Below are 13,799 nucleotides of genomic sequence, written 5' to 3'. Positions count from 1 at the left end.
GTAGATCCCTTAAGGTCAGGAGTTCAAGACCAGCCTGAGCAAAAGCAAGACCCCATCTCTACTAAAAACATAAGAAAATTAGCCAGATGGTGTGGCAGACCACTGTAGTCCCAGCTATTCGAGAGGCTGAGGAAAGAGGATCTCTTAAGCTCAGAAGTTCGAGGATGCTGTGACCTATGATACCATAGCACTCTAGCCTGGTGCAATAGAGTTAGACTGTCTGAACAACAACAACAACAACAACAAACAGAATAGAAATCAGTATCTTGCTTGCACGAGGTCCAGTATCTGCTTGTTGGCAGGCACCCTTATTCTGTGTATTTACTCTGGGACACAAACTGCTTCCGTCTCCTGACTGTCATTCCCTAGTCCTCTACATCTAGCTGGCAAACAGAAGAAAAACTGGAGAAGCACATTTCGTAACTGCCTTGGCCATTTTTCACTGGCTTGGTTCTCAAATGTCGTATGTCACGTCCACCCTCATTCCATAGGCAACACTTCAATCGCATGTCCTGCCCCAATATGTTCAAGGGGTTGGGTTGGGCCCAGGAATTGCACTCCCTGGCTGAGATGGCAATTCTCAGCAACAACTCTACACTTCACAAGGGGAACACAAGCATGAAGATGGCTAGGGATTAAACACGGTGTGGCCAACTTCATCTTTGTCATGGTTAGGACAAAACTAGATGCAAGAAAGTTGAAATATGAAAGTAGAAAGGGATCTAACAGACTTAACAAAAACGCGTTAGATTTTTGTGCTCTTATCATGATTGGTAACAGTGTCAACAAACATACAAAAGCAAAGTAAAACAAAACTACACTTAAGATAGTTGTCTTCTTATTAGAAAATAAAATGCCGTATTTAGAAGTACAGACCAGAAAAGTGGAACATGGAAATTAGGCATGAGTCCTAGAAGGCCTGTGATAATTGGTGCTCAGCTGTTCAAGAGAGGCCAAGTACCAGAAGTACAGCCATCAAGAAGGAGCACCTAAAAATACCATACAAGCACAGATTTATGGATGGCTGCCCTGTGCTAGAAGGTAGCTGGCAGATGGGATGAAAAGATAACCAAGATGTAGCTCCTTTCTCTCAGGAACTTTCAGTCTAATGGTCTCAGCTCCAAGAATGGGCTAATCAAAGCTGTGTCTCATTTCTCAGACTTCAGTGGTGGGTTCTGAGATGGACCCTTGACCCAATCACTGACACTTTCTGGGAGATGAAGGCAGGTGCTATTTTTGGGTGGACTTAACCCCAAAAGAATAGAAGGGCTGCTGTCATCTTACAAATATATGAGTAACATCTGCCTAGTGGTGGAGCTATGATGAAGAAGAAAGAAACAGGAAAATAGAAAGAAACTGGTACTGTTTTCATCATCTGGGTTCTGATAAGCTGCTCATTAAGCCATAAAAATCCGTTATTGTTGCTTAAGGCAGTTTAACTGTACATTCACATTCTTAGGACATAAGAAAGATCAAATACTTAGAAAAAAGGGGCTTCAGTGGTACTAAGGTGGCAGAAAGAAGATTGTAGTTTTAGGGTGTGGGACACAACTATAAGAAGGACTGTAACAACAAATGCAAACATTGTAACCTAGTTGTTTGTACCCTCACATTAACCTGAAATAGAAAGAAAGAAAGAAAGAAAGAAAGAAAGAAAGAAAGAAAGAAAGAAAGAAAGAAAGAAAAGAAAAGAAAAGAAAAGAAAAGAAAAGAAAAGAAAAGAAAAGAAAAGAAGGAAGATTGTAGGGAATGTTGGATTAGAATTCCATTCAGTGAGGTTTATTCATTTCCACCTAGGTAGCATTTTAAAATAAAGTAGAATACTCTCTTGGGGAGACAACCTGGTAAAAATAAATATATCAATAAACACACATATATATTTATATATAGTAGTATAGTGTATATATATATATATAGTAGTCAAAGTAGGTCTCTTTCAGAAAATGACTTTTTTTTGAGACAGAGCCTCAAGCTGTCCCCCTGGGTAGAGTGCCGTGGCCTCACAGCTCACAGCAACCTCCAACTCCTGGGCTCAAGCGAGTCTCTTGCCTCAGCCTCCCAAGTAGCTGGGACCACAGGCATCCGCCACAACACCCAGCTATTTTTTGGTTGCAGCCATCATTGTTGTTTGGCGGGCCCTGGCCACCTTAGGTGTATATGGCTGGCGCCTTAGCCACCTGAGACACAGGCGCCGAGCCCAGAAAATGACTTTTAAGCCAAGAGTTATAGTAGGTGAGGCTTCTGAAAAGCAAGTGGTTTGGGAAGATAGATTATATAAAAGCACATGAGACTTTATAAGGATTTTATTCCAAGTGACATTTAGAAACACTGGAAGATATTGAGCAGAGTTTCATGATCTATGTTTTCATGATCTAAGAACAGCCAAAGGACCCTTTGGCATCAAGGGCAGAAGCATGAAGCCCAGTGACATTGCTTTCTCAGTAATTCCAGTGAAAGGTGATGGTGGCTCAGACGAGGTGGTGGTAGTGGAGACAGGGAGAGGTGGTCAGATTCTGCATGTGATTTGAAGGTAGAAACAACAGACTTCCCTGATACGTTGGATATGGGACATTGGAAAAAGGAATATTATTCAAGAAATATAGAGAATGGAGTTACCTTCACTAGAGATGAGGAATACCAAGGGAAGAACAGTTTGGGAGGAATAATAGGAAGGGATGATCAGTATTTACTGGGGACATGTTAGTTTTGATATACCTATTCGATGTGGACGAGGAGATATTGAATAGAAAGTTGCTGTATAAGTATAGGATTCAGGAGAAAGAGCCGAACTGAAGATTTGGACATTGTTAGAAAATTTATGGTATTTCAAGTGTAGGGGCAGAAAAGGTACAAAACCTTTCCTCACCCATCGTAAGGGTCTCATATAACAAAAGGCAGGTTAACCAGCGAAAGGCATAACAAATTTACTTGAGCAAAGTTTTTAACAACTTGGGAGGCTTTAGAAATGAAAAACCAAAGATAAAGGGAACACTGTGTATTTGTACGAGTTGTGATGAAGAATGGATAGCCACATAGAAATGGCTGTTTGGGCCATGAACAAAAAGGGTAGGATCTGATGCTAATAAACTGAGAGGGAAACCCAGCAAAGACTGATTCTTCAGATTTTTCTTCTCCTCTCTGTGTAGCAATCCTTCCTCCTAGGTGTAGGGCAGGACATCGTTAGAATAAGAGTTTTATGACATATCACCTAATCAGGTGAAGTAAATCAGATAATTTTTTCATGGCCAGCTTCTACATTGAACAGCAGGGGAAAGTTAGAGTAATATTTCAAGGTTTTATGTCTGGGTTGGAGAAGAAGAGAACAAGAGATGGGAGGGCAGGAGAAGGCAGAGAGGCCTTGGTCCGGGGGCTACTTTGGAGGCCTTCCAATCTCCTTCATGCCAAAGTGCCATAGTCTGGGGAGTAGAGCTGTAAGCCCCAAGAAAAGACACAAGATTAGCTAAGATTATGAAAGGAGTGCACATCAGTATAGAAAAGAAAGTATACTAGCCCCTGGGAAACACCAACACCAAGAGGTCAAGGAGAAGAGGGAAGCACTCATGAAGGCGACTGCAGTGATGTAGGAGAAATAACAAGAAAGGGTGGCTGTGCTCCACACCAGCACATGCCCTCCACGTGACATGTCCTCCATGGGAGCAGTCACCTCTGACCAATGTTGCTGAGCATAGAAAATCAACCTTGTCAGGGAGGACTGCTTTATGCCTAATGCAAGAGCTTCCCCATGACCACTGCGGATGGGGAAGGGGAGTCTGGCAATCCGATTGAAGAGATGTCCACTTCTCTGAGTCTAGAAAAAGACAGTCTTGTCCAGGAAGTGAATAGGAAGAAGGTCCACATCTGAGTCATATTTCCATCTAGAGAGGGGAAAGAAAAGTAGAGCGTCTGTGTCTCACTTGTTCTCTTTTCAACCATTCCTGACCTCAGTACTCCCTGCATCTGTATCCATCTCTCCCGACTCCTCTGAATACCCTTCTAAGCAACTCACTTCCCCTCCCTCTCACATGCCCATCTCCATCTCTCTTTCTTCTCTCTTCCCATCTTACTACTTTGGCCCAGCAGGTTTTCTGGAAATTTATACAGATTATAGAGAGACTTGTCCCATTTTTTTTACAGCTTTATTGAGGTATAATTGACAAGTAAAACTTGTATATATTTAAGGTGTACAACTTGATGTTTTGATGGATGTAAATACCATGAAATAATCATCACAATCAAGCTATTGATATATCTATCATCTCACATAGCTACCATTTTCTTTTCTCTTTTTTGGCAGGACACATTAGTTCTAGACTCTTAGCAAATTTAAGGGCAATACAGTGTGGTTAACTATAGCCATATTGCTGTGTCTCAGATTTCCAGACCCAGCTCAGCTATGAATTGTCACATAGTACTAATAGAATTTTCAGTACAAAAGGATGTTCTCTGATAACCATTTCTGTCATTAATTTTCTCAGTGAGCTTGACAGATCATCCTATCCTTACTCTTCCTCAGCTGGAAAGTAAGGAGTTTGGCGTAAGTGTCTTTAGGAGTTTTTTTTAGCGCAGACAATTTAGAAATTCACTACTTAGATTAAGGAACATAGGTGTGCATGGGGATGGGGGGGGACAGTGCACAGGAAGTTTGGTTGACAGTAAGCTGTTTGTCTAGGTAAATCTTATTTTGTTAAATCATTATGAATTTAGGGAGAAAAAGCATGATTATCTGAAATAAAATTATTTTATGTATGTATTGCATCATTATTCTAAGACTATGCAAAAAACTTTTTTTTTTTGAGAAGATGTGAAGTTCTGTTGTTTAGAGCTGTCATTTAATGGAGCAAAAGAAAAGATCAGCCTGTAAGGCTATGGAGATTTCAAGCCTCTGAGACCATCTAGATTAGAGGACTAGCTGATACACGGGGAGATACTTCTCCATCACCGAACGATAATGTAAAATAGTTCCCAGGCTTGACTATCTCTAATAAGATTCCTTCCCTATACCTATCATTGTTCTGATAGGGGATCAAGGGACCCAAAACTACATATACCCAAGAGGAAGATTAGTTTGACAGGTGCTATATAGTCTAAAATATCTCAGTATCACTCACCACATATATGCATTGCAATTTTCCATTGAGTATGGGAAATAAAGAAGGAACTCAGTACCACATGGGTGATCTGTTTCATTCAAGGCATTTTCACTAAACTTCACAATAGCACTGTCCTGGGGTAACCATCAACTCCACTATTCTAGGGGCGTTATAGATTTTCACTTGAGCTCAGGATGCAAGGTGACCCACCATCATACTTATGAGGTTTGTGTATTCTCAAAGACCTTTAACGCTTCCCTGGTAGAAAAGGAAAGACCAATGCTTTGTCTGAGATCACGTGTTGGTGAATAGCAGAGCTGGGAGTAAAATTCTGATCAATCTTTTTAAAAGCCCGTGCACTTTGGATAGACAACCAAGCTTGTTCCTCTTAAGGGAAGGATGTGAGGCAAGTAACAGATAAAAATGGATAGAGTAAGAGATGATTCTCCATGCAGGAAAATATCCTGATTTCCAAGGAAGACCATAGCTTAACAGAGTAAGAGGCCGAAGATCTCACTGAAGGAAAGGTACCATTTACTAAAAATATCAGCTTGGCTACTGTTAAGAAATAAATGAATTAGGCCAGGCACAGTGGCTCACGCCTGTAATCCTATCACTCTGGGAAGCCAGGGCAGGTGGATTGCTTGAGGTCACAAGTTCGAGACGAGCCTGAACAAAAGCAAGACCCCCATCTCTACTAAAAATGGACAAACTGAGGCAAGAGGATCACTTGAGCCCAAGAGTTGAAGGTTGCTGTGAGCTATGAGGCCATAGCACTCTACCTAGGGTGACAGCTTGATGCTCTATCTCAAAAAAAAAAAAAAAGAAAGAAAGAAATGAATTAATACAAACTGAGAGACTCAGGCAAGAGGGAAATTGACTTAAACAAGCCTGACTCTTTATCTCAGGGTTTCCTAAACACGAGGTATTCCTAGACCAGGGCCCCATTACACCTGAACTATTACTTAATATTATCAGTTTTATCAACGAATGCATTTACACAACATGGTCCTAAGCAATAACATGAGGTCTGACAATCAAGTTCATAAACTCATCCTACAAAAAGTGCTGCATACTTCATTACTGAATATCACAATAGTTCCCTTCAAAGTACTCCCCTTGGGAAGTTATGCATCAATGCCAGCACTTAGTCCACCCTTTAAAGCAATTTTGAGACTATTTTTCTGGAATGGCCATCAAAGCTGTCATCACGGCTCAGTGCCTATCGCTCAAGTGGCTAAGGCACCAGCCACATACCTGAGCTGGTGGGTTCAAATCCAGCCCGAGCCCGCCAAACAATGATAGCTGCAACCAAAGAATAACCAGGCGTTGTGGCAGGCTCCTGTAATCCCAGCTACTTGGGAGGCAGAGGCAGGAGAACTTGAGCCCAGGAGTTGGAGGTTGCTGTGAGTTCCACGGCACTCTACTCAGGGTGATAACTTGAGGCTCTGTCTCAAAAAAAAAAAAAAGCTGTCATCATGTTACCTTTGATGTCCTGAATGTCATCAAAATGTCTTCCTTTCAATATTTCCTCTCTTCAGGTAAAGAAAAAAGTGATCGGGGTCAGATCAGGTGAGTAGGGAGGGTGTTCTAATACAGGTATTTGCGTACTGGCTAAAAACTCCTTCACAGACAGTGCCATGAGACCTGGTGCATTATCATGATGCAAGACCCTTAAGTTACTGGCCAAGATTTTCGGTTAAGATTTTCCTACTTGTCTCTGTCCATGTTTATTTGATCTGCTGAGCTTCTCCCAGTCAGCCAATGATTTTGATGCACAATTCAATGAATTTTCTTTTTGTTTTTCAATGGTTTCATCAGTTCTGCTCGTGACTGGCTGCTCTGACCTTTCTTCCTCAGTGCCACTTTCTCTCCCCTCAGGGAAACATTTAACATCTGTACACTGCTGTTTTCTTCATGGCATTATCCCCATAAACTTGAACTAACATGTCCTTGATTTCACTTCCACTATTGCCAAATTTGACAAGATATTTATGAATGTTTCTTGCTCTAATTCAAGCTCCAACATTCTTGAGATGGCACACAAAAACATACAATAGTGAACACCACTTAGCCACACATTGCCATACAGCAGCATGAGTGCAAGCATACACACTAATATACCAAAGTTATCAAACCTTACAGAGTTGTTTATACAGTGCTGCCAACTTAAGCACATGGTGGCAAGTTCTTGAACTTAATTGTCAGATGTCCTATTTAATATTATGGATGGATGTATTAATTACTCACTCCATTAGAATAAATGCATGATGATGAATTCATTTAAATGTATATCCGTGTACTTTCTAGCGTCAGTTATCTCACATCCCACCTGTTGTATATCATTCATATTTTATCTGGAGCTGTAACTTGATTCTACTTTGAGAAATATTTTCACAGAAGACTAAAGGACAATGGGAGAAAAAAGTGAAGTTCAAAGTCAATGATTTGGCCAAGATTTCAAATTCTGTACAAAAGAGAAACTAAATGCAGGTAACTACATTTTTAACATTATGAAAGTGTACTCTAATCACTAAGACAGTTCCTCAATTTCACTACCAAACTGATGGAAGATGTAATTCTTATGATCCTCTATTTCTTTTTGTTCTGATTTCAACAGTAAATGCGAGATTTTAAAACATGATTTCTTCTATGTCAGTCTGGGTGTGGGACCCTGAGAAATAAGGGTTCTCTCAAAACGCAATGTTATCTAACAAAGCAGGAACTGGTCAATCAAATATAAAACCCTGAGTTCTAGTTCTAATTCCCTCACCTTCGGGAATAAGGAAAAGAAACAAGCAGACTGGGTGCAGTGGCTCAACCTGTAATCCTAGCACTCTGAGAGGCTGAGGCAGGTGGATCACCTGAGCTCACAGGTTCGAGACCAGCCTGAGCAAGAGTGAGACCCCATCTCTAAAAATAGCTAGGTGTTGTGGCGGGTGTCTGTAGTCCCAGCTACTCGGCGGCTAAGGCAAGAGAATCACTTGAGCCCAAGAGTTGGAGATGACAAAGTGAAACGCTGTCTCAAAAAAAAAGAAAGGAGCATATTCCGACTAGTCGCCAACATCACAGAGGGGTAGACCAGTACAGGATATCACACTGACACCCTGATGCATATGACTGATCGTTCGTATTAAGATCATGTTCTACCTTTTGCAATGCTTTATGCTACATATTTCATACACACATATTACCACATTTTCTCCTACCAACCTACCAATTACGTAGGTGTTGCCATTATTTTACAGATTAGAAAACGCAGGCATAGAGAGGATAACTGGCCAACTGTTATAGTGAGAGCCTCAAATGGAAGGAATCAGGACTGATACCTGGAAAAGACTGTACAAAATCTATACTCCACATGACCATGACACCAAACTTATATAATAACTTCCTTTAAAGAGATGTTGACCTGCAGGATAACACTTTATTCCCTCTGAGTCCTGCCAGCTCAGTGAATGCCTTTACATGATGGGTATGCACTAGGGAGGAGGAGAGGTCGATGAATGGGTACATATATGTGGTTTGATAGAACAAATCAGACCTAGTGTTTGACGGATCGAAGAGTAACTCTAGTTAAAGATTATTATACACTTCAAAGTAGTTCGAAGAGAATAATTTGAATGTTTCTAGCATAAATAAAAGACAACTATTTAAGAAGATGGATGCCCTACTTTCCCTGATGTGATCTGTACACATTATATGAATGTATCACATTATCACACGGACCCTGAAATTGTATACATCTCCTAGGTATCAATAAAAATACATTTTAAAAATGAGCAATGAGTATATTTCACCTGCATACAATTTTCTACTTTCTTCGAAAATATATTTTATTTCATCCCTTCTCAGACCTTTCTATAATTCCATCTGAGCTTTATTTCTACTCAAAAACTTGTCAGAGTTGAATTAAAGAGGAAAAGCTTACTACTTCCCTACTTCATGCCAGAAACTTGGTCAAAGGCATCAGATTTGCTTTTATTCAATGATCTTCAGAGGAGAAAGGTAGGCGGTCCTATAGAAGAAGGTAAGCCAAGGACGTCCTTGCTGTGTCCAAGAGACCAGGAAGAGCTCACCATACCAAATATCTTTTGAACTTAAATTAAATTTCACTTAACTGGGTGCAATTAAATTAACTTGTACCACGTTACTATAACAACTCCGTAAATAGCATGCATTGTCTTTCCCATAGACAGCCACTGCGACAGAGAAAGTTGTGTGCACGAAGATATTGACAGTTGGCATCTCCCCATCAGCAGATTATGAGCAGCATTGCAAAGGGGTCTGGGGGCTGAAGAAACTGTGAGCATTGGACCATGGACCTTGTACAATGGAGATATTAATCACTCCTGAGGCCGGAACACTCAACGGTCCTTTTTACCACAAATGCAGAAGTATTTTTTCTGGTACAATATCTTACAATGTTCACCAATTTCAAAAAAAGTGACTTTATAAAATATTAGGGCATACTTCTGGCTATTCCTCTCATTGGTGTGGATCAGGTCTGGAAAGGCACTGCTAAATTGGGCTGCAGCAGAAGTTATGCTAATAAAATAACAAAGAACCCACGAGAAGTGACTTTTGTCTATTAAAGATAAAATCGTGCTGAAGTTACAGTGCTTAACATGGCCTTACATTTAATCCTGCTTCATAGAAAAGGATCTTCTCCCAAAAGGCTTCAATATCAAACTAAATCATTTATGCTACTTCTGGAGGTGAATGAGAGTATTTGGAAATGCACAGGGGTAACCTACACAAAGAACAATCAGAAAAGTCTACAGGCATGTTCTGAATACAATTTTAAAGGAAGAACATGGTTGGGAATTGAGCAGGTCACAGTCAGAGTCATTTCTTCAATCATTTCTTAAGACACTGTGACAGGTCTGATGGGTCAAAGGCACAAATGTCTCCAGGAGCCAGGCAAGTGTCATTATTAAGGGAACAGACAGAAGATGAATCAGGGGGTACAAGTGGAGTCACAGAAGAGCCTAGAGCTAGTGCCCCTTCCACAGGGGTGGCTGCTATTCAGAAATAACTGTAATAGAAAATTGACAATACCTCTGTAACAGATGCTGAGTGCTCCAACCAACATTATACAGTTTTCTGAAGATGAGACAGGAACCCAAATTCTCGGTGTAAACTATTCCAATTTTGAATTTTAGCTTCCAAACTAAACTTCCCAAATAGTGCTGAATACACTGAAAAGGTAACAGTTTTTAATGGATGGTTTGCTTGGTTTTTTTGTTTATTTGTTTGTTTTGCTCTTTTTTTTTTTTTTTTTGAAACAGAGTCTTACCTGTCCCCCTCTGTAGTGTGCTCTGGCGTCATAGCTCACAGCAACCTCCTACTTTTTGGGCTCAAGTGATCCTCTTGCCTCAGTTTTCCTATTTTTAGTAGAGATGGGGTCTTGCTCTTGCTCAGGCTGGTCTCGAACCTGTCAGCTCAAACAATCCACCGGCCTCGGCCTCCCAGAGTGCTGGGATTACGGGCGTGAGCCACCATGCCCGAACTCTGGTTTGCTTGTTTTTGACAGGAGGTCACTGTGTGTCCCAGTTAGAGTGCAATGGCATCATCATAGCTCATAGCAATCTCAAACTCCTAGGCTCAAGAGATCCTCCTGCCTTCACCTCCCAAGTAGCTAGGATTTCAGGCATATACAACCACACCTGGATAATTTTCCTATTTTTTGTAGAGATAGGGTCTCACTCTTGCTCAGGCAAATAGGAGGTTATTGAGCCAGGACTGCAGGATATGTTTTTTGGTTTCCTGTTATAGACACTTGAGCATGGATTTTTCTACCCAGTATGGGTGTCACAGAGGGCATACTCTGTATCTCAGTCAACTTTACATTCTCACAGTCTAAACAAATGGTCTCCATGTAACATACCTTACAAAAATACTTCCTTTGTGATGAAGGACAACAATGAATGTCAACCAGAAAAGGGTTTCAAGGCAGGCCATCGTTAGCTCTGGATTGAGTCCTTATCAGGTCACAATTGTGTCCACATTTACATGTACATAAGGACATTGATGATAACATTACTGAATTTCCAGATAACAGGAAGATAGAATGGGAGTTGGAAAATTATATGCATTTGTTTTGTTGAAAGGTTGTCTGAACACATGTAAGATCACATTCCAGTTTTTTAACCGAGAACATGGACCAGAGATTTAACTCAATCTTGCCTCATGCAATTCACTTCCCACCTCTGTAGAATTTTCTACACCATCCCCTATGTGGAGAATGTTCATCTCTTCTCTAAAGTCCTTGCAAACCCCTGCTTATCCTTTAGGGCCAATTCCAGTGGCCCTTTCTTCTGGAATCCTTCTATGTACCACCAGGAACTTCCTTCATCCTCAATGTCCATAAAACCACACTCACACAAGTAGTGTCACCTCTGTCACACTGCAATGAAATTAGTTGTTCATAATTACGTTCTGTTTTCTCTGGGGACAACAGAGCCTGTTTCATGTATCAAAGTATGGTGACTTGTACCTTCACAAATCCAGTTCCCCGTCCTTCAATGTTCATTTTATAAATACAGAATCATTTTCCTGTTAATATCACAAAATGAAATTCCCTAGGAATATGAATGACAACTCCAGACCACACTGTTTTGTAGAAAATGTCCATTCTTGAAAAAGAAGAATGTAAACTGAGTGCTAAGTTAGAATCCTTTATGACAGCAAATGTTCATTCTCTGCCAGAGTTCACAGAGTGACTTTCCTCTAAACTTCTGCAGGTTGTGACTTTACACCAGTGGAAGCAATAGCCTAGGTAAGAATTGAAAGAAGAGAAAGTGAATCCAACATAAGAGGAGTAAAGAAAAAGGACCTGTGGCTGGGCGCAGTGGCTCATGCCTGTAATCCCAGCACTCTGGGAGGCCAAGGCTGGTGGATTGCCTGAGCTCACAGGTTCGAGACCAGCCTGACCAAGAGGGAGTACTCATTTCTGGGGTGGGGGGGAAGCTACTTGGGAGGCTGAGGCAGGAGAATTGCTTAAGTCCAAGAGTTTGAGGTTGCTGTGAGCTATAATGCCATGGCATTCTACGAAAGGTGACATAGTGAGACTCTGTCTCAAAAAAAAGAACCTGTCATATATGTCTAGTATACTGCTTTAATTACCTGCAGAATCTTGAACATCAAGAAATTCATAGCTCAAGTTTCCATCAGCGTGGTGATGAGGTGGAACCAGGGAGAACATTTGTGTGACAGGGGATTCTATGAAACATGAGAGGCAAGCTGAGTTCCTCCTGGGCCAGTAGCTCTATTTGTTCTTGGTATGAGGTGTACCTTTATATACACACTGTCTTTAGTACCCTGCCAAAGCACAGTTACAAAACCTGTGCCGATTCTGTGGGAGATGTACAGTTCTCATCCAAAGTCCAGATACAACCAGCAAAACTGTCCTATGCAGGATGACTTGACATTAGATGCCTTGTCACAGAAGCAGGAGCAGTGCTGTCCTTGGGTATATGTTGCCAAGTGATGGAACAAAAGGGCCAATTGCAAAAGTGGACCATGTGCCAATCTGTGGCTTTCTGCATGTCCAAGATTCAGACCCTCCTGGCCTGCTGGCTCCACCCACCTAGGTTACTTTATATTTATGGTTTGAGGTAAGGAGGGACCAACCTACCCTGATCCCCAGGACAGCCAGCTGGATCACCTCTCATAAGAGCCATAGCACAGAGACTGGGTGAGTAAGTGACCCCTTGAGCTGGGACAGGAGGAGCAGTAACAGGGCAGCAAGTGAGGCAGGGGTGGGCTGAAGTGAATGCCTAGGAGAAGCCACATACTTTGGGGACAGAAAGAAAAAGGAAATGGAACCCCGGCCTGACAGCAGAGGGGCCTGCAGACACTGACGCATGTGTCATAACTTGGACAGACGCAGGAGCTGTTCCTTCTCTTCTTTCCTCACAGGAAACATGGTTCCAAAGCTGCTCAATTCCCGATTCTGTCTGCTTCTGCCGCTGGTGCTCATGGCGATGGTGGGCTCCTTCCATGCCAAACCTCCTCAGTTTACCTGGGCTCAGTGGTTTGAGATCCAGCACATAAATATGACCAACCCCCAATGCACTATTGCAATGCGGGTAATTAACCGTTACTATCCACAATGTAAAAGGAGGAATACTTTTCTTCATACAACCTTTGCTGCTGTAGCTGGTGTTTGTGGTACCCCAAATACACCCTGCGTTTCAAACAGCAGTAGAACAAATTGTCATAACAGTTCAGTCCCGGTGGCTATAACCTATTGTAACCTCACAAGTCGACCAACTCCTGTTGCAAACTGCAGATATACAAACACAGCGGCACAGAGTCTCTATGTAGTTGCTTGTAACAACAGGGATCCACAGCGGGACTCTCTGCTGTATCCAGTGGTTCCAGTTCACTTGGATGCAATCTAATCTCCGTTGTCGGCACTTCATGTCATAGATCATCTGTCAAGCTCCACAGTCATGGCCAGGTGCCATCCCTCCAGGCACCGGCATATCAGCACCTGCCCTCATCAGTCTGAGCTAAGCTAAGCTTCCCTGAGCTTTGTAGCCTTGCAATAAAAGTCTTTGCAGAATCATCTAGGAGTCTCTGTGTCTATTTTTGCCACTCTTCTGTCATTTAGTCACAACCTGTCCTAGAGATATTCCCTTCCTCTACCCTGAGATTTATGGAAAATAGAGAGATGTGGAGTGGAGAGACTACAGCATGAAA

At 41.7% G+C, this 13,799-nt stretch overlaps 1 protein-coding gene across 1 annotated transcript; it reads left to right on the top strand.

The window, feature by feature from the left end:
• The first annotated feature begins 13,018 nt into the window (after positions 1-13,018).
• LOC100950392 (non-secretory ribonuclease-like) lies at positions 13,019-13,498 on the top strand. The gene has a single exon (XM_003803066.1). It carries the CDS (start codon positions 13,019-13,021, stop codon positions 13,496-13,498), a length of 480 nt encoding a protein of 159 aa, XP_003803114.1.
• Positions 13,499-13,799: the final 301 nt, after the last annotated feature.

This window comes from Otolemur garnettii, unplaced genomic scaffold (assembly GCF_000181295.1).
Source record: "Otolemur garnettii isolate 467f Iridium unplaced genomic scaffold, OtoGar3 scaffold00276, whole genome shotgun sequence".
Classification (NCBI taxonomy): domain Eukaryota; kingdom Metazoa; phylum Chordata; class Mammalia; order Primates; family Galagidae; genus Otolemur; species Otolemur garnettii.
Note: the sequence above shows the minus strand (reverse complement) of the source record. Positions and strands in the feature narration are given on the sequence as shown.